Genomic DNA, 23,472 nt, shown 5'->3' on the forward strand with positions numbered 1-23,472 from the left:
CAGCTGAAAGCAGTTCTCCCACAGCCAGGTGAGCTACACTGCTCCCAACCTGAAATTGCCCTGCCTCAATAGTGCTGTGGTAGTGGTGCCACCAAGCCACTTTGGAACTCTGAATCACAGAGTCACAGGATGGCTGAGATGGGCAGAGACCTCTGGAGGTTAGCTGGTCCAACTCCTGCCCAAGACAAGGACACAGGGCAGGGTGCCCAGGGCCACTTCCAGAAGAACATGTCTGGCCAGGTTAATTTCACAGAATCACAAAATGGCTTAGGTTGGAAGGGACGCTGATGATAACTGAGCTCCAACTCTCTGTTGCAGGCAGGGTTACACCCACCAGCTGAGGCTGCCCAGGGGCTCCATCCAGCCCAGCCTTGAGCACCTCCAGGGATGGGGCACCCAGCTCTCTGGGCAGCCTGTGCCAGTACCTCACCACCCTCTGAGTAAAGAATTTTTTTTCCTAACATCTAACCTAAATGTCTCCACTTTTAGCTTAAAGCCATTCTCCCATGTCCTATCACCATCAGATCATGTAAAAAGTTGGTCCCCTCCTGCTTGCAAGCTCCCTTCAAGTACTGGAAGGCAGTGATTAGGTCTCCCCAGAGCCTTCTCTTCTCCAAGCTAAATAAGCCCAACTCCCTCAACCTTTCTTCATAGGAGAGGTGCTCCAGCCCTCTGATCATCTTCACAGCTCTCCTCTGGACCTGCTCCAACAGCTCTGAACCCTCCTGTGCTGGGGGCCCACAGTACTGCAGGTGTGGTCTCCTGAGGGCAGAGCAGAGGGGGACAGTCCTCACTCTGCTGACCACCCTTCTTTTGATGCAGCCCAGGATACGGTTGGCCTTCAAGGCTGCAAGCACAATTTGCACGAGGATGAGAGGCTCTGTGGCCAGCATGCCACCTGCTACCCTGATGCGGGCATGCCACCACAGCGCCGGAGGCAGTGAACCATGGCCACGAGTGGGGACTGTGACCACACGAGGTGGATGCGGGGGTGCGGGTAAAGCCTCGCACGGGGGCTGCCATCTCACAGAACCTCCCTCAGCAAGTGGGCGAGCGGCCGCCGCTCCTCTCCAGCCACCGGCGACGGGGACACACGGCCCCGGGCACCGCAGACAGAGAAGGGACACGGGGCTGCGCGGCACGAACGCTTCCCTCAGCGCCCGGCCGCCGCGGCGGGACGCGTGAGGCGGGAGCCGCGCAGGACAACACGGGTTAAGTTATGTAAGCCCTTTTGGGGAGGGGTGGAGGAAAGGGGCGCTGCCGGCGTGGCTGCGGCGGCTCAGGTTGATTGAGGGTGGATGACAGCGGCCTGGCGCAGGCCCACGGCAGAGGAAAGCGGCTTAGCCCCCTCCGGGTTGCCATGGAGATAGGCGGGCGGCGGCGGGAGCGGCGGCGGCGGCGGCGGGGCTGTCAGTGAGGCAACACCGGGCACCGGGCGGCGGCGGAGAGCGGGAGGAGGAGGAGGAGGTGGAGGAGAAGGAGGAGGTGGAGGAGAAGGCCGCGGCGGGGAGCGGTGGCGGCAGACATGGACTCGCACTGCGACTGTGCCGAGCCTCCGGCCGCCGAGCAGCCGTCGGGGAAGATTAACAAAACCGCCTTCAAATTGTTCAAGAGGAGGAAATCCGGGGGCACCATGCCGAGCATCTTCGGGGTGAGGAGCAAAGGTGGGGAGGGGAAGGGCGCGAGCAAGACGGGGATGGTGCGGAGCAGGACGCACGATGGCTTGGCCGACGCCGTGCTGGAGAGCGGCAAGAAGGAGGACGCGGGCGGCGGCGAAGCGCAGGGGAAGGATGCTCCGAGCCGGGCGGCCGGCGGCCTCGGCGGCTCCGCCAGCAGCTCGGTGGCCAAATCGCACAGCTTCTTCTCCCTGCTGAGGAAGAACGGGAGGCCGGAGAACGGCAAGGCGGCGGAGAATGCGGAGCAGCGGGCTGGCGGCAGACAAAAGAAGGGGCTGAAAGGGATCTTCAGCAGCATGCGGTGGCACAGAAAGGACAAAATCGGCAAAGAGGAGAGGGGAGAGGCCTCAGAAATCCCGTCCGGTCTTATTATGCCGGGGTCTCTGACTGCCAGCTTGGAGTGCATCAAAGAGGAGACGCCGAAACCTTTGTCTGAAACTCCGAACGGCGCAGGAGACACCGGTGTGGAATCGCAGCAGGAGAAGCGTGGCGGAGATGCATGTGTCTCGGCCGAGGAGCCCCAGGCGGGAGGGGGGGAGTCGCGGGACAGCAAAACTCCCCCCGGAGAGGACCCTGCTGCTGCTGCAAGGCGACTCGAGGAGCTCTGCGGTGAGCGACCGGACCCGGGCGCTGGAGAGGTTGGGACTGCGAAGGATGCGGCCATAACAGGTGACATTCCAATAACGACTATTCCCCCTGTTGAACCTCACTGTGATAGCGGTCAAGAGACGGCAGCCGCCCCTGACCCTTCCTCTGTTGATCCACCCTCAGAGCAATCGATTGATCGTATTTGTTTGATGTTTGCTGACGTGACTTCACTGAAAAGCTTTGACTCTCTTACAGGCTGCGGAGATATTATTGCGGACCAGGAGGAGGATGTGGGCGGCGGAAGTGGCGGCTGCGAGAAGAGCACCCCCGGGGCCGGCAAGCTGGGCGCCCCCAAGAAGCACCCCACCATGGTCGCTTACCAAGGAGGAGGGGAGGAGATGGCCAGCCCGGACCAGGTGGATGATACCTACCTGCAAGAGTTCTGGGATATGCTATCACAGACAGAGGAGACCGAGACAGGAGGAGGAGGCGGAGGTGGAGGAGGGACAAAGACACCCGAGGGGCTGAAGGAGAACAGAGGTACTGAGGGGGCCCAGAACAGGGTGGCGGTGAAACGTGGTGGCCTCAACCAGATCCCCATTCACCTCAACAACAAAGAGGAGCAGAAGGGCAGGGAGAAGGAACAGCACGAAGGTGTCCCAAATAGCGACGAGGGCTACTGGGATTCCACTACCCCTGGTCCTGAAGAAGACAGCACCACGAGCATCCAGAAGGAGACCCTTCCCAGGGACAGCTACAGCGGGGATGCACTCTATGACCTCTACGCTGAGCCTGATGAAAACCCACCAGGAGGACCTCCAGAGGAAGAGGTCACCTGTATGCCACGCTCCAAGCCTGTATCTCCAATAACGACCACATGCTCACTGAAAACACCCTCAAGCACAGTGAAGGACTCCAAAATACCCATCAGCATTAAACACCTTGCATCGCATCCTGCTAGCCATGGAACAGATACCAGTAACAGCCATCACGTTGCACACCATCACCTGGCCAAAAGTGAAATGCACAGAACAAAAATTCCTGTCTCTAAGGTACTAGTCCGCCGAGTCAGTAACAGGGGCTTAGCAGGGACAACGGTGAAAGCTGCCACACACCAGGACAGTGCCAAAAAGTAATTGAAGAGCAGGTGGAGACAAAGACGGACAGCCATGTCAGTGTGTGAAAATCTGCATAGGAGACCGCAAATAATGTGTTAATTCTGCATCGCCTGAAGGAAGGAACCTAAAAGGCGTATTTCACTATACTACATAGGCCTGCACTTCTGAATCTGTAAGGCTGAATAGGAGAAGACAACTTTTCAAGCACTTTTTTTTTACATTTGTATCTTTTTTTCTGCAGCACTAAATACTGGGGAGGTTCATTTTTACATGCCTTTGTGGAAGCAGAACTTGGATTATGAACCTCAACGAGTATCTTCCCTCATGCAAAGCAGTGCCACATGTTCTTCAAGGGAGCAAGAGTTATAAAAGGAGCGACATAAGAGGTTCCCCACTACACTTATCTCTTAATTGTTCCTGGGGAGGAGTGGAGGGAGGGTGCCTGGCGCCAAAAGTAGTGTTTGGTCTACAAGATGTTGGAGGAAAATACCAAGCAAAAAACAAAGAACCTAACAGGTATTTTACCTGATGTAGGAATGAGAGCACTGCTCAGCAGCAGACTTGATTGACTTGTGTGCAGTAGCTAATTAAGGAGTTAGGTGGATTTGTCCAAGAGGAAAATCTATTTTTGTTTGTCTGTCTGTTTGGTTCGTTTTGATCTGCTCTAATGTAATTGGGTAACAGAGACACCTGACGTAGGTTCAGATGTTTACATCAATACTTGTCCAATAATGCATATAATCAGGTTCAGGGAAACAATTTACTAAATGCCAATATATACACACTGTTCACATTTATACAATAACTTGCTTGCCATTTGTAAATATATACATATTTTAGCAGATTTACTCAACGATACAAATTTTTTATAGAAAGAAATCACCTGTCTGTATTATCTAGAGTTTAAACAGAAGTTAGTTTTTATAGGTAGATAATTTTACAGTTCTAAAATGATAGAACTTTGTGTAAGTACCTTAAATTAGAGCAAAACTCTGTTTTGTATGGGCTCATGCATCCCCAGTTGAGTAAGTCTGAAGTGCTGATTTAATTCGAGTGGCACATTCCATGTCAGAGCAGAGTTTCTGACAGCACTGCCATTGCAAACCTCTATTTTCAGGGGTTTAGACAAAGTTGCTCTGGGCTTAAACCTTACAGAGAAGGAACCCAGGAAAGAAACAAGTTTTTTAATTATTATTTTTTAAAATATATAAAATTAGTTTTTGACTATTTAAAGAAAGTCTGGGTTCTTGTTGCTTTTTATTTTCATTCTTAATACTAATTTTACTTTAAGAGAGGAAAAGAAATATGGTAGGCTAATGGTCCATAAAATGGTCTGATGAGCTTGAATCTTATGAGAAATGTATTAATGGCCAGGATGTTTTTGAATAGTGGCTACTGTACATGGACATTGACAACATTTCCAAGAAATTTATTAGGGTTTTAATGTGCCTGAGGACATATTTTTATGATACACTGAAAAAGCTCCAAAAATCACTGAAGATTAAAAGCGAATATTATGTATTTACAAAATATTTTGATATAAGTATTTAATCATCAGACCACAGTTAATATAAAATATATGCTCCGGTGTATCTTACAAATAATATACATTTTAAGAATATAAGTCTATATTATGCAGAGAATCCTAAATTCAAGTAACTGAAGCTAATGGGTCTGATCTTATATAGCAGTTGGTTTTATTGTCTCGTAAACTGAAAGAAAGAAAAAAAGGAAAGTAAATATACAGGATATACATTTGAAGGATATTAAGGTTATAGATAAACCATAAAACGCCAGGAATAACATGTAAGTATGTCTCATATTTGTGGTTCACTGAGGTAATGACCTTATGGTCACAAGAGGAGAATTGGCATCTGGCTCTGCAATCACTGCAGGACAGAACACCAAGCTGCAGCACCCCAGTGACTAGGGAGAAATTGTTCTTTTCTGCTCAGTCCCTGTTTTCATGGTTTGAGTAAGAACCTTAATACACTTCACAGAAGATAATTTTATATGTCTCCTTTGTAACATATATACGTGTGGTTTCCTCCATGCCTACTCTCACAGACACGTTGTACATATGCATGCGTAGTCAGAGCGCACCTCCTCCCAGCGTACATGCACACGGGCAGACACGCACCCTGCACACTCACACCTGTGCAAACATGGCCACTCATGCACACTCCTACATGCAGACTGAGGGGATGCACCACCAGTCTGTTTCACAACACGCTGGTGAGGATTGCCTGAGAATGAGGTTTACATTTGGCCTAGCTCTGCTTACGCATTTTAGACAGTTAAAGCTAGAATACCCTCAAAAGGTTGGATGTACAGAACGTGGAATGTTATCCTAGTGTTCAGCCCTAAGCCTAACATCCTTTTTTCTGTTCTGTTTTCATGTGACTATAAGGAGCATATCTTTCCTTGCATGACAGCTCTGCTAAAAAATCGTATTTCTCCATTATGTTTGATGGACAAATTGTACAGGGAGATCCTATAGGGTACTGGAAGTCGAGAGGGAGGGAGGATGCGGTGGGCTTGGGTAATACACGGAACTGGAAGCACTGATTGCAGGTAGTATCAGTGGTGCTTCTTTGAATCACTAGAAGGTATCAGCTACCGTTTCTGCAGGACTTGTCTGTGGCAAATTATTCATTGTATGCATTTCGTTTGCGTTGTGGCGTGTATGTATCAAGAAACCAATTGACTAACACTAGACTAGCTCCCTCTCACCTACTGACTAACAAGAATCATCATTAAAATGCTTTGGCTGCCCTTCATTTTCTCTCTCTCTTCTGTTTTCTGCCCTATTTTCACTCCTTCCCCTGCATGCTGGCTGCTCACTGCTGACCGCGGTGTGGAGCGGGCAGCCCTGAGCTGGAGCCCAGCATGGGGTGGGAGCACAGCCGTGCTCACCTGCCAGGCCAGGTGCTCTCTGGTCATTTCTGTTGTGTCCCCATGTAAGTACGTCCTGTAGATCCCTTGGCGGTTCATTTGGCTGCTTGCTATGTACATATTTTAAGGACAATCATATCCTTAAAAGGAAAATGGGAAAGTAACTGTGGTAAGGCGTCAGTGTTTTGAATCATTGCGACACGCTGACATTGATTCAGGGTAATGGTTGTGTGAGAGGAAAAATGCAATTTAATGCTCAGATTAACTTTGTATTTATAAAACTCGCTTTTGTCTTTAAGCCATCTGTGTTAATATTTCAAAAGGTAATTGAAAATGTAATATTTGCTAGGGCTTTCAGTTTTCATGGAAATATTTGTATAACTCTGCACAATGCCTAAAACAATCACTGAAAGGAAGTTGGAAGGCTTTCTTTACACCTATATTTAATTCCTGAAAGATCCCTGTAAAATACTGTGAGATGCCTAATAACAAACAGTTAATGGCTTGCTGGATTTAAAGGCTGAGACATACGGAGGTAGTAGTCCTGAGGCATTCTGTGGTGGTTTGCATCCTTATTTATATTACTGTGTTCAGGCATATATTTTCCTTGGCTTCAGTAGGTATCGAGGTTGAAGTGGTGTTCTGAGTCCCAAAGATAACATTCCCAATTCTGTAACTGTTTCGATTTTCTTAAAGAATACTTCTGTTTATTTGTTTTCTTTGTTGTTTTGTGGTCCAAGTGATGCTTTGTAATTACCAGCTTGTATGTCATTCATAAAGGATTTTATAGATCAGAACTTGGCATTAGTTCTATATACTCTTTGCACTTCCAGGTCACTGCTGATTTTGTATGTTCTTAGGCTGTTTCTATATATTGCGTAGCGTTTTTAGCTATCTACTGTGATTTCAGTGGTATACATTCCTGTCCTATATATATCAGCACAAGAGATTTCCCTTTTTCAGCATGAAATGATGTTTTTGTGGACTTCTTTTGTCACAATAGGAGTTAAGTTATCTGTACTATACGTGTGGCCTGCACCGGACATAAAGGCTCTTACGTTACCCGTAGCGCATATGCATTTTGCTCTTGCCAGTAATAGGACTCAAATACACGTAATAGATTTCAGAAGAACTTACATGACTAGAATAAGAAACATCTATGTTGGTTATTACTCCATCAATCACCAGCACTTCCTTCATCCACTGTGAGCGTCCTTCCCATCATTCGGGGTAGTAGAGGACTGAATTTTAAAAATGACGTGCACAGATGTACACTATGAAAATTAATTCACTGATTATTCTTTAATGAATCTCTTACTAAATTATTTATCTAAGCTAAGCGAATATTGCACCAAAGTCTTCAAAACATCTGATACAGATGGCATTTTCAGTAAGATGCTATCAGCACAGATGAGCCAAATTAACAGGCTTTGCTTAGCAAAGCAAACCCTAGTTGTTCGTTAGATTTGTGGTGCTGAACGAGCTTGCAGATCAAAGGGAGCCATTGATTCTGCTACGTGGCCATGCTCTGAGGTTTTTTTTGCTTGCTCTAATGGACTACTTTCAGAAAAGGCTTTTCAGCAAGATAATGGTACAGACAGTTCACGGTAACAATAGCCACTTCTAAGGCAGATGGTTATCTAACAGCGATAATGTGGGACTTCAAGCAAGGTGGCCTGGAAATGTACTTTCATAGTTATCGATACAAAAGGCTGAGGCTTCTGTCTCAGAAAAGCAATTTGACAACAATTAAAGATGCTGCAGAATCGACTCTTGGCAGAGCTTACACGTGACAGCTTCCGCAGTATTTATTTTTTTTCATTCTGGCTTTTCCCTTTTTTTATTTTGGTTTTGGTTTATGCTTTGTTTTTGTTTGTTTTGCTTTGTTTACATTTTCATTACGATGACATAACCCTATTTGTACTGGCAGAACTGCACAACAACTGACTCATCTGAGAGCTGCTGCCACTCGTCCTTTGGTAGCCTGGGACTGCTCCCTGTGCAGCATCCCTCTCTTCCACTGTGGGTTTCCCTTCTGATGGCTCACGTGCTGTTTGCTGTGAGCAGAAAGCATCCAAATCTGTCCCACTGTTTGCTTTCAAACAGCTGATTTTTAGTCTGACTCACAGAAATTTTTTAGGTCATCTTTAGCTCACATCTTGTCTTCCGTGTGAGCATCTCGGTTGGAATGGTCAGTGTTGATTTGGTGTTTTCTAGACCCATTACTTGTAAAGGGAAACAGAAGAGCCTGCCTTATGCAAAGGGGTATGCCATATGCAAAGAGCTATAACCACACACTCAAGCCACAACCTGGGGGCCTTTACTCCTGCAAAAGCGACTTATTAAATCTCTTCCTGCCTTGGGGAGGTTCTCCATCCAAGCCTATTGCCTTGGAACACCTTCTCCAACCCCCCTCCCCCCCCCTTGTTCTCACTCAACCATACTGCACTAGGTTGGGAAACAGATTTTTGCCCTAGCCCTTCATCAATCAAATGGAGGAGCTGCTACCAATGTGATCTTCGAAAGGGCTTTACTCCTTGGTATGGAAGAAATGAATTTGCCTTCAGAACAAGCGGCACAGATGCTTAAAATGTGCTGTGTGATCTCATTCACGTGGGTGAGGATGTTGAGGATATTTTGCACAGAGTGGCATATATCCTTCCACTTCTCTGTTGTGCTCAATTCATCAAATCTAGAAAGGAAACATGTCACACATGTGGAAAAGCCTGGAGGCTGTTTGTTATGGAGGCTGTTCCCAGATTTTCTTTATCTTTGGTAAGGGCTGCTTTTCTTTCTGTGTATGTTTAAATGAATAGAGCCAAAGGTGTACTGGAGAGGGCAAAAGGTTCTGTACTTCACAGAGCAAGGAAAGTAAACTGTTCTGTTAAGAATTCTTATAGCAATGGCTAAAGGAAGATTGCTTTGCCTATAATATCACATCCAAGTGATGCTCTGAAGTAGGAGCTAATGCAGGTATGGCCACAAAGCTAGAAAAGTGGCATTTGCCAACGCAGTTTGACAATCTAAGGCCCAGTTCTGCTGTGGCAAAGCTTCCACTGACTCCAGTAAGAGCTGGGGAAGGTTCTTAATCTCTTAATCTTGAAGGAAATGGGAAGTGTTTCTTAAATAAGTCTTCCCTTTTTTAGAAGATGAACATTATTCAGGTGACTGTGCAGTCTTTAATATTAGCGTAGTCGTACTTCCACTGATCTGAATGCAAAACATGTCTTTCTATTGTTTTTCCATTTTAACAAGCAGCCACTTCTGTACGGAACTCCAGTGCTCAGCATGTTTAAATTGCAGTTAACACAATCATTGCCTTCCTTAATTTAACTTCTGATGGCAAAAACAGGACCAGATTCTTTCCAGAGCACTAAAATCCCTGTTTATGATGTCTTTGCTCTTGTTTTCTTTTTTTTAAATATGGTAACTGATTATGCCTCCCTTTAATTGTTTCATAGCAACATCTTAGATCTGTTTTAAGGGAAAGCAATGCCTACAGATTGAACGGTAAGAGCTTGAACAGATTTTTATTATTTTGGATGGTATTGCATCAAAACAGTTGCCATTTCAGTATCAGGTTGCTTCCATGGGCTTTTTATGCAGAGGCACCAGAGTCTTTGAACATAATATGCTCATAAAAGAACATTGGCTACCTCTGCTTTGAATTAAGCCTGACCTTATAGTGTAAAAGCTATGCATCTGGTGATGTTTCTCAGTTTGCGGCAGCAAACCCGAGGGTCTGGCCCAGCCCACCCGTACCCCATGGGCTGGGGGAGCAAGGCACTTAGCTTAGGTACTTCCACACCCTCTGTAGCCCATGACCACTGCATGGTATGTTTGGTTCTCTTTTCATCAGGGATGTGCAAAGATCTGTGCCCTGGCAGGGCGGTGGGGGCTGCTGGCACCCTTATGGCCAAGGACAAGCTGTGGAGGGAGTGCAGTGGGATGAGGCAGCCCCAAAGGCAGGGGGCGCGTACCTTTCTGCAGCACCTGATAAAAGTAATCTTACCCTGCTTTCCAAAAGAGGGAGCAAGATTAAAGCTGTTGCCTTCATGTAAAGTTGAAGTAAACGCTCTGCTGTGGGATGGTGTGCAACAGCTCTGCCCACCAGTGTTCCTGCTGAAATCAGTGGCCCTGTTAGCAGTGTTGGTTGGTATTAAGGCTGAGCAGAGTTCCCATCGTTTGGCCCCATCTGAATTTTCCTCGCTGTGTTTGTCATCAGTCTGTCTCAGAAAAGCTCTGGTGTTGTGGCTTGTGGCTCTGTTGAAAGGAAGAATGAGATATGGAGGTGGTTGGTGGAAAACACGGATTCAGCAAGTCCAGGAAATAGAGAAGGTCCTCAGTCTGTTGTCACAGCTCAGCTCTGCTTAAATATCACGGTGTGCCTGAGGAAAACGTAGCAGGGACTGCTCCACACTGCATCTGACAAACTGATGCTCCTGGGGCTTCCTACGTGCTGAAAGGGACAGATGTGTCCTGTTAGAAATCACTTCATCTGTTTTTACTTGATGTATTATAGCTGACAAATCGTTGCTTATTACAATTTCCCCCCGTATTTTTTGTCGACCACCCCCAGCAAGGTAGCATGTGACCGATTCAAGATAATGAGTGAGGAAAGCCAGACCTCCCTGCTCTTATCTAAACGGTTTGCCAATGATCTGACAAGGCTGTGGACCAGCTTTTTCAGAGTGAAAGATCAGAACACTCCAGGGGGTGCTTCTGTACCAGATTGTTAGGCGTATCTTCTGCTTTCCACCTCTGCAAACTTTGATAAATACGTGTCTCCTTAAACCACTGTATTCTGAACGTATGGAAAACTTAACTGATAGCAATAGCAAATGACTTCCCTGGCAATTCACGAGGATATACTAATCAGTGTTTGTTTTATTTTTAATTCTGTAAATATTTATTTTGGTACTCTGCGTATTTATTGGCACTGGTTCTGGTGTTGCTTATGTGTCATTGTAAATGTTGATGGTTTCAGTAGTCTTGCTTCTAATGAATGTAAGGAACTCAGACTAACTGCACTTTTCTTCCATTCAAAAATCTTACAGTGAAAAACATTCCCACTGTCATATTACGTGTTATAATGGATACAGTTAATAAAATCGGTTGTCACTTTTCATTGATGAATGTGGAGGTTACTTTTTGATGCTTGAGTTAAAGATAGAATCGATCTACTCAGTGCACTGGAAAATACCAGGCGTCTGAAAGCAAGATGTCAGGGAATGATGTCCCCAGAATAGCACAAAGAGAGTACGTGTGCATGTATGCACTTTCATTTTAATGTAGAAATGCCTGTAGCAGTTTTACTAATAACATCACAAAATAACTAGATTGAATTTGCTACTAAGGGGAGGGCTCTCAGAAATCTGAGTGAGGTTTGGTCTCCGAGTTCTTCTGTTTCATCAGCATGTTTTTATTTTGTTAGGTTTTGTTTGCTTTGCTTTTAAATCACTGGGACAATGGCAATGGACTGGGTTTCGTTCTATTTTTCAATCACCTTTGCTTCCTGGTTCCCCTGGTCGGGAAGCCAGCAGGGAAGCTGGTTCTCTTGGCACACATCAACTCTGGAGCTACAGTTCTGGCATAACAACTAGAAAAGACTACTGCCACTGAAAGCTTTATTTCTTGCCTTTCAGAAAGCCTCCCCCACGCTACTACTTGTCTGTTTAGATACTGAACCCCACAGAATAAGAACTGAAATAAAATCTGCTCAAATATTTTTGAAGAGCAACAAAACAAAAGGTGTGAGAAAGGTCATTATGCAAGTTAGGAGCAGGACATGGTGACACGTTATACATTGACCCTACGCTCATACAAGCATAACACTTCTTTCCAGTAGCTGGAATGAGACTGAAAAAAGGTTTCCCCAGTGATTTAATGCACAAGCGATTTTACATTCAGGCCTTCTTGGCCTATGTTCCCTGTTGCACTTTCATGTTTTATCCTACACATCTGGAAGTAAAAGAGTTGTTGATTAAATTATTCCCTGCTGCAGAAGATTGCCTGATGATTGCATTGCTTGTGTCCAAGCACAGCTACTGGGTTCTTGAGGGGCAAAGGTGTTGCAATGAAGTACAAAGCAAACGTAACAGCAACCATATGAACCTTGGAAACTGCAGCTGTGTGATGTGGCTGTTCCATGAAACCGGGCTACAGTAGCCTGGCAGACCTGTTGTGATGGAAACAAGCTGAGAAGAGTGACCAAAACTCTTTTCTGAAATCAAGATGCTGAGTTTATATTATTCAGGTAATGGTCCCTACGCACTTAAAACCCAGGTCATTCCCAATAGCACAACTCTGTGATATTCATGGCCATCTTATTAGAAAAGTGGAAGCCCCAAAATGTTTGCAACGGAAATAATGGCTTGGAAATCTCCTTCTGGCCCATTCGTTGAAGCTGAATGCTCCATTTTGCTAAGTTATCAAGTGAGAGAATATTCTTCACTCCTAATAATTGGTAAGGGATATTGACCAGACAACTGACTGTGAGTGCCTATTAGTCTCATTTTAAATAATTTCCCATGAATCATGGTATTTTTTCCCTTCTGAAGTGATCATACAGAAGTTATTTACTAGGAGCTCACACTGAGCATAGGCCTGCTCCTACCTACCACATTGCACATCTGCTTCCAATTAAAACCATTCCACAGTGCCCCAAGGGGGATGCGGAAGGGAGGCTCAAAGGTTTCTGCGAGGGGTTATTTCAGCAGCCGTGGCTGCTGCTGTGGCAGATGAGGAGTAAGAACCTGCTTCATCTTTAATGACATGTCACTCCTTTTGCTCTGTGAAGACCCGGAGTACTTGGCTCAGACACTCAGATGCTGGGAACAGGAGGTCTCTTGTTCTGACTAATGAGGAGGACTCGTCCTTGACTGCTACGTGTATTCTTCCAGCTCAAGAAAAATGATTGTTTTAAAAGATAAGACAGAAGTGGAGCCCCTAGATACCATTTTAAATATAACAAGACAAGTGCAAGGAGGAAAAGACTGGAGCCTGTTGAAGTATATCTCTTGCTGCAACTCCAAAGACTAACAGATAGTCTGTGCTGATAACAACCTGTGCACTGTGGTGAGAGTCAGGGATGGGCCCTTCTTCCAGCTGTGTTGGCCCTCTTTGTTGGTCATTTGGAATTCATGGGCCCCTTGGACAGAGGATTGAACTCAGATCTGAGCGAAGATCTAAGGTGAAGCCCCAGATAAGCAGAATTTGACTGGTTAGAGGTGCAGCAGCATCATAGAGGTGTGCGATGGGATGATGGGAGACACTGAGGCAGATAAACTCAGGGCAGCCAAGAGTCGTGTCGGCAGAGATGTGCTTGCCTGCTTCATGGGGTGGTGGTTCCTCTGAGGTTTCTTTGTGTATCAGAGTGCTTCAAGAAGTAAATGAAGACATATACTTCACTTTCACATCTATAATATGGGATAAAAGCACTTTTCTATCTCACAGGAATACTAAGGGCAAAGCTTATGCTGTTCAGGCTGTAATGCAGATGCTGATGGCATTACAGATACTGTGCTACATCAGACAGTGGAATTGGTGGGATATTTACATGGTATTCTTCAGCCATAAGCTACCAGAGCATGGGAACAAGCAGTGCTGAGCTCCTTGCTCGGGGCTGAGAGCAGGCAGGGCAATCTGCAAAAACTAGACAACCAAACAGTATATTAAGGACAGAAATTACACCAAATCTACATGCCATGTAAAGCACATCTGTTCCATTCCTGCCCTGCTACATTTGATCACCCGTAAAGATGAAAACATAACCAAATTTTGCAATAAAATAGTTTTGAATAAACACAGTCAATGCGTCTCAGTAAAAAATCTGACCTTGATTATGTCTGTGAAGATAGAGATTAAAACCTAAAGAAGGCACAGAAAACATGCATTCTGTTAAAAAACCAAAGGATCAAAAATATCACAGTAATGAAAATCAGATGGATTGTTTGAATATTTCTTTAAAACAGTGACATTCAGGAATCCAGTCAGTCTTGGTGTATTGTTATAGTAGGAATATATTGGACCTTCCTCTGTATTTCTCTCAGTTTCTACCCTTCACATTCTGCACTAATGGTGGTTTTTTTTTTACTGACAGATAACAAATCATACAGAAGTGTAGCACTTACAGTGAAGAAATTGGTCCTGCTATTCTTGTGCTTATAGACATCATTTTTTCCCCGTGATAACAAATTAAGCTTTTGATCTTTCTAATTAAACCGAATCCAGTCATTATCATGCCACATTCAGGATCTGATTTTGCAGCCACTGCATCTGAACAGGTTCATTCCAATCAGTAAGAAATGCTCCTATGCAGCAACTGCATGACGGATGCAGCACTGCTATTGCTTTCTTAGAAGCTTAGAATATTTATCTCTGTGATCACTACATAATGTTGAACTGGCCTGTTGTTGCTTTTTTTTCCCCCCATAGGTTCTGACAGAAAATCCCATAAATGTGCAAGTTATATATAAAAACACTTGGACCAGATTACATGGTTAAGTTGACTTGTCTGTGCTGAATCCTAATTCTCTCTCAAGATGTAACATGTATTCAGCCCGATTTAAAATAAATGACTGTATCAGAAAACAAAACAGACATCAGAGCACAAGCACAAAGGCAAACGTCAGCCCCTGGCTCTGAAACAACCGGGATTCTCAGTCTGAGCCATGAAACCTTACATTTCTGCCTGAGCTCAGGCAAACACTCAACACTATTTATAGCACAGCCTTTTACTACCCTTCTGTTAGAATGGGCTTCATCAGAGGATTTACATGACTAACCAAAAGCAAAAGCCTTTTGTACTTTGTTTCCACAAGAGAAGGCCAGTGTGAAGCTGGTGTTCACTGGGCTGAACTGCAGAAACTATCAGTTACTAGAAAACCAATCACTAATTCAAAGGCATCTGTTACCATGGCATAGGTCTCCTCTTCCTTCTCCATGCCCCAGATTTAAGATCAGTGATGGGAGCTCAGGGAAAACTCAAAGAGAACAGTTCTTACCATTCTGTAAGATAAAATGCATAGTCAAGGAAGACCACATGGTCTCGCAGTAACTAAGGCGTAAAGGGTAAAGAGCTAGGAGATGGCTCTGAACCAATAAACAGCACAAAAGACTCCTATTAGTAAATCAAGAGCCCAATGTGCTCTCGTTTCTCCCTTTGTATCTCCAGTTAAGCCCTTTGGGCCACAAAGTTACTGTTCATGCCAAGGATAACAACCGGCACAAGGTGATTATTTTAGATTCTGCTACATACCCTGAAGTCTCATGAAAATGAAAACCGACCCTCCCTTCACCCTCTGTTCCAGTTTCCATGGGCCGGGCAGGCCTACCAGCTATTCCCTATCCTTTCGTCTTGCAGTGCCAGCTGCAAGCAGCCAGACTTTCCCTAGAGATGCCATGCTTTCACAGACCCATGCCTCTTCCTGCCTTCCAGATGGCAGCAAGCTTTTTAACAAGTTCCCCAATTTCTCTTTCCCCACTGGGACTTCATTTCAGTGTTATCTTGTCACCTCTGTTTCTCTGCATGTCATGCAATGTTTCCTTCAGGGGTTACTGACCTGTAGTTCCCATGGCAGTTTCAGACTTCCCAGTGGAGAAGTGCAGCAAGCAGTGAGGATCACTGATGCCCTGCTGGGCCAGGAGCAGCCCTGGCTGCCAAGCAGAGGTTAGGATCACTTTGTTGAGGTTTGCAGGCTGCTTGTTGCCTTGTCTCGATCTGCCTCACTGAACTGACTCTCTCATCCCTAGAGCTTTTCCACAGGGCTTCACAAAGCTTCCCAGAGCTGTTACAGGGCTGTTTGACACGGCTGGGAAGAAGGAGAAAAGCTGCAGAATGGCAGAGGACTGCAGTCAGGTTGTGATAGCCTTTCACAGATGTCCTCTGTGACCTTCCATACAAAACTGCATCTCTTTGCTTTTTCTACCTCTAAAATGGAGGTGACAGTGATCTTGTTGCAGGAAAAGCTTTGCAAAACTAAATACTTCACATTTTACCCCACTGTCTGTGAAGTGATGTGAGATGTGGGTAGGGGCATGGTGCAATAGCAACATCTTCTTATCTCCCATCCTTCCCAGATTCACCAAGGGTGGATGTGGCTATAAGAAGAGGGGATGAAAAGCCCTCATTCCATTTTTAGGATGACAGTTCTAAGTCCCCAACATGATGGTGTAGCCATAGAGAAGCCATTGAACTGCCTTTCCCTCTCCCCAACTGCAATGCTGTTGCTCTCAGGGCTCCCAAAGTAGCCTTGCAGCTTCCTCCTTGCTCTGCAGAGGAGGGTTGAAAGAGCTGGAGGGGAGTGGGAGAAGAAGGGTGTTGAGGGAAATTGGTAACATCACAGAGAAGTGTTAGAGGTGTGTTCCAGTTCTTCCCCAGTTGAAGTGAGAAGATGCTGCTAGCATGCCTTAAACCCCTTGATACATCTGTCTGACCCGGCTACAGATGCTCCCGACACCAGATGGCATTTCTGCTGGGTCCTGCATGGCTTTGACCTGCCTATTGCTGCAGGCTCTCTACTTTCATGAAACCAGTTAAAGAAACACCAGGCTAGGAAGTAATGTCAGTCACAGAAGGATATTTTATTTCCTCCCTCACTTCCACTTTTTGCCTTAGGACGGCTGCAATAGTTATTCATTTCTCCCACTATGCAGCCAGAAAGCAGCCATTGTTGACATCTGTCTGATAAGCCAGGTATTAAGCCTCACAAAGTGACTCAATGATCTTCAAGGAGACTCCACAACCTCTCGGACAAAACTAAGCAGCAGCAGTGCCAGCTTGTTCTGCCTCAAACTGGTGCATAATGGCCTGAAGGGGTTCACAGCAGGTGTAGCAAAGCTGATGCTGCTGATAGCACATGGGAATATTTATCTCCAAGCCTCAGCTCACCCGTCTTTCTCATGTTAGGTACTCCCAGGGAGGGATCCTGCCTGTGTTCACAGCCTGCCTACCTCATCACTGAATATTCACCCACAGGTGTCCCACAGCATCTGCAGGAGAAGAGCCCAGTTCTTGGCTCCACACAGAACCATTCCAAATCCATACCCTGTTGTCTGAGAGTGGTGTAAAAACACTCCCTGAACTCTGGCAGCTTGTGCCCACTGCCCTGGGCAGGCTGTTCCATGCCCACCGCCCTCTGGTGCAGATTCTTTCCCTCACCCCCAGCTGCCCCTCCCCTGACGCGGCTCCATGCCGTTCCCTCGGGCCCTGTCGCTGTCACAGAGAGCAGAGCTCCCTGTGAGGAGCTGCAGCCGCCATCAGGCCTCCCCTCAGCCTGCCCTGCTCCGGGCTGAGCACACCAGGGCCTGCTCCTCATGCACCTTCCCCTCCAGATCCTTCTCCATCTTTTTAGCCCTCCTTTGGACGCTCCCTAATAGTTTGATGTCCCTCTTACATTGTGGTACCCAAAGTACAACCAGTGCTGGAGGTGAGGCCGCACAGCACAGAGCAGAGGGGACACCCACACCCCTTGCCTAGTGGCCACGCTGGGCCTGGGGCACCCCAGGGCACAGTTGGCTGATGCACATTAGCTCCACACTGTTATTCACTGGCAGAGCTTCACCACCACTAAGTGAGATACCTGTCTACCCTTCATCTGTAGCTATAACCATCCCTCCGGTGCAGTGTGAGAAGCACACTGGTGCATGGTGCTGCCCACCCTGCCAGGCTCTGCCCTCAGCTCCTGATGCCCATCCAGTGCTTTACATGTCACTGCGGCCAGGGGAGGCTCAGCTCCTCACAGAAGGCTTTCAACTCCCCTCTCCCCCACCCCCCTCCCAATGTTAGAAAAGCTACAGTGCTTGCAAGTCACAACTTCAACTTCTGTACAATTTTATCATTTCCTTTAATTGCTTCAAGCACTCTAATTTTTATACCATTGTGAAAGGATCTTTGTTTACACTGATTGTGGAGGGCAATATTTCTAGCACGGGTAACCATGGCAATGAATAATTCTATTCTCAGGAACTGTGCCAGCTGCACTAATGCCTTATAGTAGAACTCCAGCAGTTTACTAATGAGAGACTTCTAGTTTGTTGCAGGAGGACATTTTCCCTTGTCTACGCATTAGCCTGCAGTTTCTTAAAAGCACATTCCTTATCAGTGATGTTTGGGGAGCAAAATAAAACAAAACAAGCAAATCTCAGCTACACAGCTGTCCCTGCAAGTAAGGTTTTCTTGTCTTTTCTTTGAGACTGCATTATGAGATACATTATTTAAGAAACCGTGCTGTGCAATAGTCTGTTTTAATGGCCACGTTTGAAAGCAAGGATGAGGTTAGGATGCTCCAGAGCAGCTGTCTGTTGCACAAAAAGATTTTGCCCTGTAAACTGCTCTGGTCAGATGTATGGCATTTATCGCTAAGGAAAGTGTTTAACAATTTTAGTAGGTTCTTTTTATAAATATTCTGCTTTGAGTAAAGAATCTTTTAAAATCTTTTTAATCCTTCCTTTTACTTTATAGAAATAGATATTACACCGTGGGGTTGAATTACTGTGACACAAGAGCATTGAAATTGATTGAAATATTATCTCTCATCTATGTGTAAAATTAGTTGTTCTATATATATAAAAAAAAACACCTGTAAAATAAGTAAAAACCCATATATTTTATACAATTCATTATGTAAGTGTTATTTAAATTATTTGAACAATAGTAGCTCTGACATTGAGTATTTTTAGCTTAGGTGTGTTGGGGAAACCCTCAGTTAACAGCTAAGCTAAAGTTCTTGTCACTGCATGACCTGTGGTCTCAGAGTACAAAACCAATCAGCTGGAGAAAAGCATCTTCTCTGGTTTGCAGAACATTAACAATCCCGAGTGTGTTATCCCAAATAGGTACCCTTACAGAAGATTTATGCAACAACTGCTGAATTAGTCAAAGCAGTCTAGGATGGTTGTAGCTCGTGGTTTCTAGAAAAGCATTTCTTAGCCTTGTGCCTTGGATCGAACAGAAGGCTGAACACATCTAAACAAACACCAACAAGATTTTTCTTTCCCCACATGTTGCAAAATGAATTGATCTCTCCTCTGTGGTTAGTGACCCAGTGCCCTAATTTGAGGCTCTGCTGTCACCAGTCTCTGTGACGGACATCTGCCCCGAGCCAGCTGTCATGCCTGGCCCCTTCCTGGGGCTCCTCTCATCACCCTCCTGTGCTCTGCTCTCAGAACAGCTGCCTGCCCACGTCCCTAAAGACAAAGCAGGATCCAGCAAATACAGCTTCCCAGAAAATTCAGCTTGGGTTGCTTTAAACAGGAAAAATGACCCCCAAATGGCAGTTCTGCTCAGACTGGGACAGCTTGGTCTTTCTGCGGCTCTGTAACACCCCCACCTTTCCAGCGCATAAAAATCTAGGTCAGTCCTGAAATGAAAACAGCAATGAAAAGCTGTAATGTTTTTCCACAGAGCTGTTGGAACTCAGTGGTTGGTGCTTCCCAATTTTCTTTTCCCAGGTGAGCGCATTGCTTCTGTTTAACTCAGGCCAACGATTCCTCTGCCTCCTGAAGCAAGAATGATAGAATCATAGAATTGTTTGAATTGGAAGGGACTCTTAATGGCCATCTGGTCCAACTCCTCTGCAATGAATAGACATACCTACAACTAGCCTACCTACAACTCTGACCATGTTGCTCAGAGCCCCCTCCAGCCTGACTTTAAATGTCTCCAGGGACGGGATATCCACCACCTCTCTGGGCAACCTGTGCCAGTGCCTCACCACCCTTATTGTAAAAAACTTCTTCCCTATATCCAGGCTAAATCTCCCCTCTTTTACTTTGAAACCATTTTCCTTTGCCCTATCAAGGAGATGCAGATTTTCTGAAAATATGCCCTTTGGTATCCCTTCCCACCTCAACCACCCCGTGATCCTGTGGTGACTGAAGGGCTGGCTCAGATAGCTGTCCTGACTTGGTGACCTTCTCTTTTTAGTTGGCTTTCTTTTTTCTTTTTTTTCCTTCCTTTTTTATGAAAAACGTACATAGATAGATAGAGAAAACGTGGAAGAGACAGAGGAAAAAGAAGAAAGAGAGAAGGAGAGAAAGAGTCGCTTCAGCAGCTCTTAGGGGTGGCAGGAGCCCAAACCCAGGCTCTTTACTGTAGTGTAAATCCAGGCCAATGCTCTTCAGAAACTCTCTCCCTTCGAGGCATAGGGATGGAATGCCCAAAAAGATTCCAGTGAGGGGACCGACACCACAGAGGGTTAAAGCATTGCCATTTCCCAGGCAGTCCCCACTTTATCCTTTTCTGAGGGCTGTGGTGCTGCTCATTATAAGCAATTAATCTCCAGCGCTGCTCTCTGCTGTCAGCTCGTGCCGCCGTCACGCGCCAGCTGAGCCGTGAGGAAGCGGCTGCCTGTCCCACGCTGCCTGGTGCCTCCTCCTACAACTCGTTTTGCTCTTGTTCCCCGCAGGTGCTTTGGGTAAGTGTGTGTGTTGACACAACATGTTAATGGTGGTCAGATCCTAAGTGTGAATCCCACATGTGAGGTAGAATCTGGGCAGTTTCAGCTGCTGCTGAAAATTGGGTTTGAATTAGATACAGTCATAGGAGCAACGTGAGCCATCCCCCAGTACTTGGGAGCTCTGCACCAGCTCTGCAAGGGAGGGCTAAAGAGAAATCAGCGTGTTGTCTGGGAAGATTTCTTGTATAGCTCTTTTCAATTATACTGAAGTCAATTGTACGTTGTTCTACATTGCCATACTTCTCCATGTAACCCTCTTTCTGGATGAGTGCTGCTGTCACCAACATTTGGTATCACTAAGACTGCAGGACAAGGCATTACTCAGCCAGCTGAGGGGATTTCAATACCCTTCAGCCGTGTACATCATTGTAGAGCCTTTCTGTAACCTGCTTTCCCTTTTCAGCTATGGCTGATGGAAGGAGCTGGAGTTGAGGATTTCGTTTTACCAGCTAGCATCTGAAGCACTCTATTCAAGCAGTTCCCAGCGGGCATGAATCAAAGCAGTTACCAGCAGCCAGCCAAGGCAGCAGAACTTGGTCTGGCTCTGTCTCCCCCATTTATTGATCCATCACCTGTAATACAAACCCCAGTTTTGAGACATTACAGTTATTTCTACCACAGATCTCAGTTCTCCTCAACACTATGAGACCCTGAAACTACCATGTGGGAGAAGGCCAACTGCACACACCCTGAATCAGAAAGGCTGCTGATACGATCATGTAGAAATGCGTATTTCCTTTGAACTTCACACCACCTGCCTCACCAGAGCACACTGACACAGCTCTGGTTTGTCCTACACCCATGTGCCTACGTGTGCACCCATCTTTTAGGTTATTGCTGGCAGCACCTGCTGATGCTCAGAGCTGTTCTGCTCCTGCTGCTGCCTCTGTTTGGAGGAAGAAACAGATGAAAACCTCCTCATCTCTCACAGGCCAAGAGGAGGGGAAAATCCCAACCCAACAAGGTAACATTGGTTGGACTTGTGGCTGGTGTGTCTGCCACTTAAAGCACTGGAAGTGTCACTGACCAAACACACCTGCAGAGCACAGTGTCTGGAGCCCCACGGGAGGAGTGATGGGAATGGTTTTGGCAGTGTTTCCTTCCTTCTCAAAGCCAGGCAAGTCAGGAGCTGAACACCAGGAGCTGACTGTTGGCAGCTGGCACAGCAGGAGGGACAGACAGCAGATGCAGAGGGACAGACTTCAGTCTGCAAGCTGCTGCCTCCCAGCCTCGCAAAGCTGGTTGGCTTGCTGGTGCGTGCTCTGATGTGCTGCTGCTTCTTTCTCCTGCTGCTGCTCTCATCCTGCGCCGATACGGTGCCGTCATGCTGCAGCTCCAAGGGATGTATGCATAACTCCCTTGGGAAGTTTATAACAGTACGTTCAATAGGGGAAATGAACTTCTGAATGTGGAAATAAAGTCTTCCAAGTTGAATCTTTCCTCATTTTCTTTTCTTTTTTTAATTTTTGTAAATGAATGCCGTTGCCGTTATCTCCCAGCTGCTGTTGAGGCATGACCTGGAATGACTCATGGTGTTCTTAGATGTCCCTGCAGACCAGTGGGACCCATGGCTGGGAGTAGATGGAACAGTTTGCCCCCACCCTGCTGCAGCTGTCTGCTGTGCAGTGGCAGGAGATGGAGCATGGAAGGGGAAGACGCTGGGGTTGCAGAAATACAACTATTTTACCTCTCTTTTGCTGATAAGTCACCCAGCAGGGAGAGCCTCCTCAAATCAATAGAGTTATCAAATCAAAGGTCATGCAGAGCAACAGCATACCCTCAACACCACCCCTCCTTGGCACAGGCTTTACCCAGTCTCCATACTGTAACAGGTCCTTCTCTCAACTCATTCTCATTCCATCTATTTCCCAGACCACCTTGTTGGCTGCTTTTTGTTGTTATCTATGTAGGCATCTGAACAGCACTGCACTTACCTGAGATTTCTCTTCTGCACATCAGGTTGGGGTCTCTTTGCTTTGGGGCTTTTGGGCTTTGGGGCACAGGCTTCCCTGTCTGAACTTGAGGGCTGCAGAAATGACTGAAAAACAAAAAAACAAAAAACAAACAAACAAAAAACAGTGGGGAAATAACAGTACCTTGGCCATTAGTCGTTGATTTCCACTACAAAGGAGCACCAGAGATTATCCCAGTGTATCAGTAATGTAACCCAGCCCTTTGGCCATGGGCAGGATCTGGCCCGCTGACTCTTGGCACAGGAAGTGGAAGGAAGCCATGGAAGAGGGATGCATGCATTGACTTGATGTTTTCAGACATAATTCTCAGTTAAGCTGCATGAATAGAGATCTTACACTGAAATGTATGATTTCCTCCAAATTTTCTTCTTTTGTGCCTCCTGCATGTGAGCTTTTGTTAGTCAATTGCTACACAGCATTTTTCAGCGTGTCTTTTGTTCAGTGGTCCTTTCAGCTGTCACACTCTGATCACATTCCCCCTAGATGTATAGAGCACTTTTTGTTTGCTTTGGGAGTATTTTAAAGAATGTTTCACTTAATATTCAGCCTTCCTCACCGTTGTCAACAAGATCAACATTCTGTTGAATTTCACTTGGAGTAACCTCAGTGCTGCATCAGTGGGGCCACGTCTTGCTTCATCCACAGCTGCAATCAGCCACAGGACTGTCTGTGCCATCCCTGGGTAGAAGGGAAGACAATAAAGACCTAAATACTGACCATAACGGGAGTTGTCCTCTTTTTCTTCCTCTTCTCAGCCACTGAC

General features: G+C 46.0%; 1 protein-coding gene and 1 long non-coding RNA gene across 2 annotated transcripts in view; both read left to right on the plus strand.

Annotated features, from left to right (window-relative positions):
• Window positions 1–22,170, plus strand: part of LOC107052157 — a 38,941-nt gene extending 16,771 nt beyond the window's left edge. Inside the window, exon 4 of the long non-coding RNA XR_005861707.2 lies at window positions 21,140–22,170. This is a non-coding gene — a long non-coding RNA (uncharacterized LOC107052157). The remainder of the gene's footprint in view (window positions 1–21,139) is intronic.
• Window positions 1,189–6,162, plus strand: AMER2 (APC membrane recruitment protein 2). The gene is made up of 2 exons (NM_001396520.1): window positions 1,189–2,345; window positions 2,520–6,162. The coding sequence occupies exons 1-2, from the start codon at window positions 1,526–1,528 to the stop codon at window positions 3,398–3,400; spliced, it is 1,701 nt and encodes a 566-aa protein (NP_001383449.1). The 5' UTR covers window positions 1,189–1,525; the 3' UTR covers window positions 3,401–6,162.
• Window positions 22,171–23,472: the final 1,302 nt, after the last annotated feature.

The sequence above is a fragment of the Gallus gallus genome, chromosome 1 (assembly GCF_016699485.2).
Source record: "Gallus gallus isolate bGalGal1 chromosome 1, bGalGal1.mat.broiler.GRCg7b, whole genome shotgun sequence".
NCBI lineage: Eukaryota > Metazoa > Chordata > Aves > Galliformes > Phasianidae > Gallus > Gallus gallus.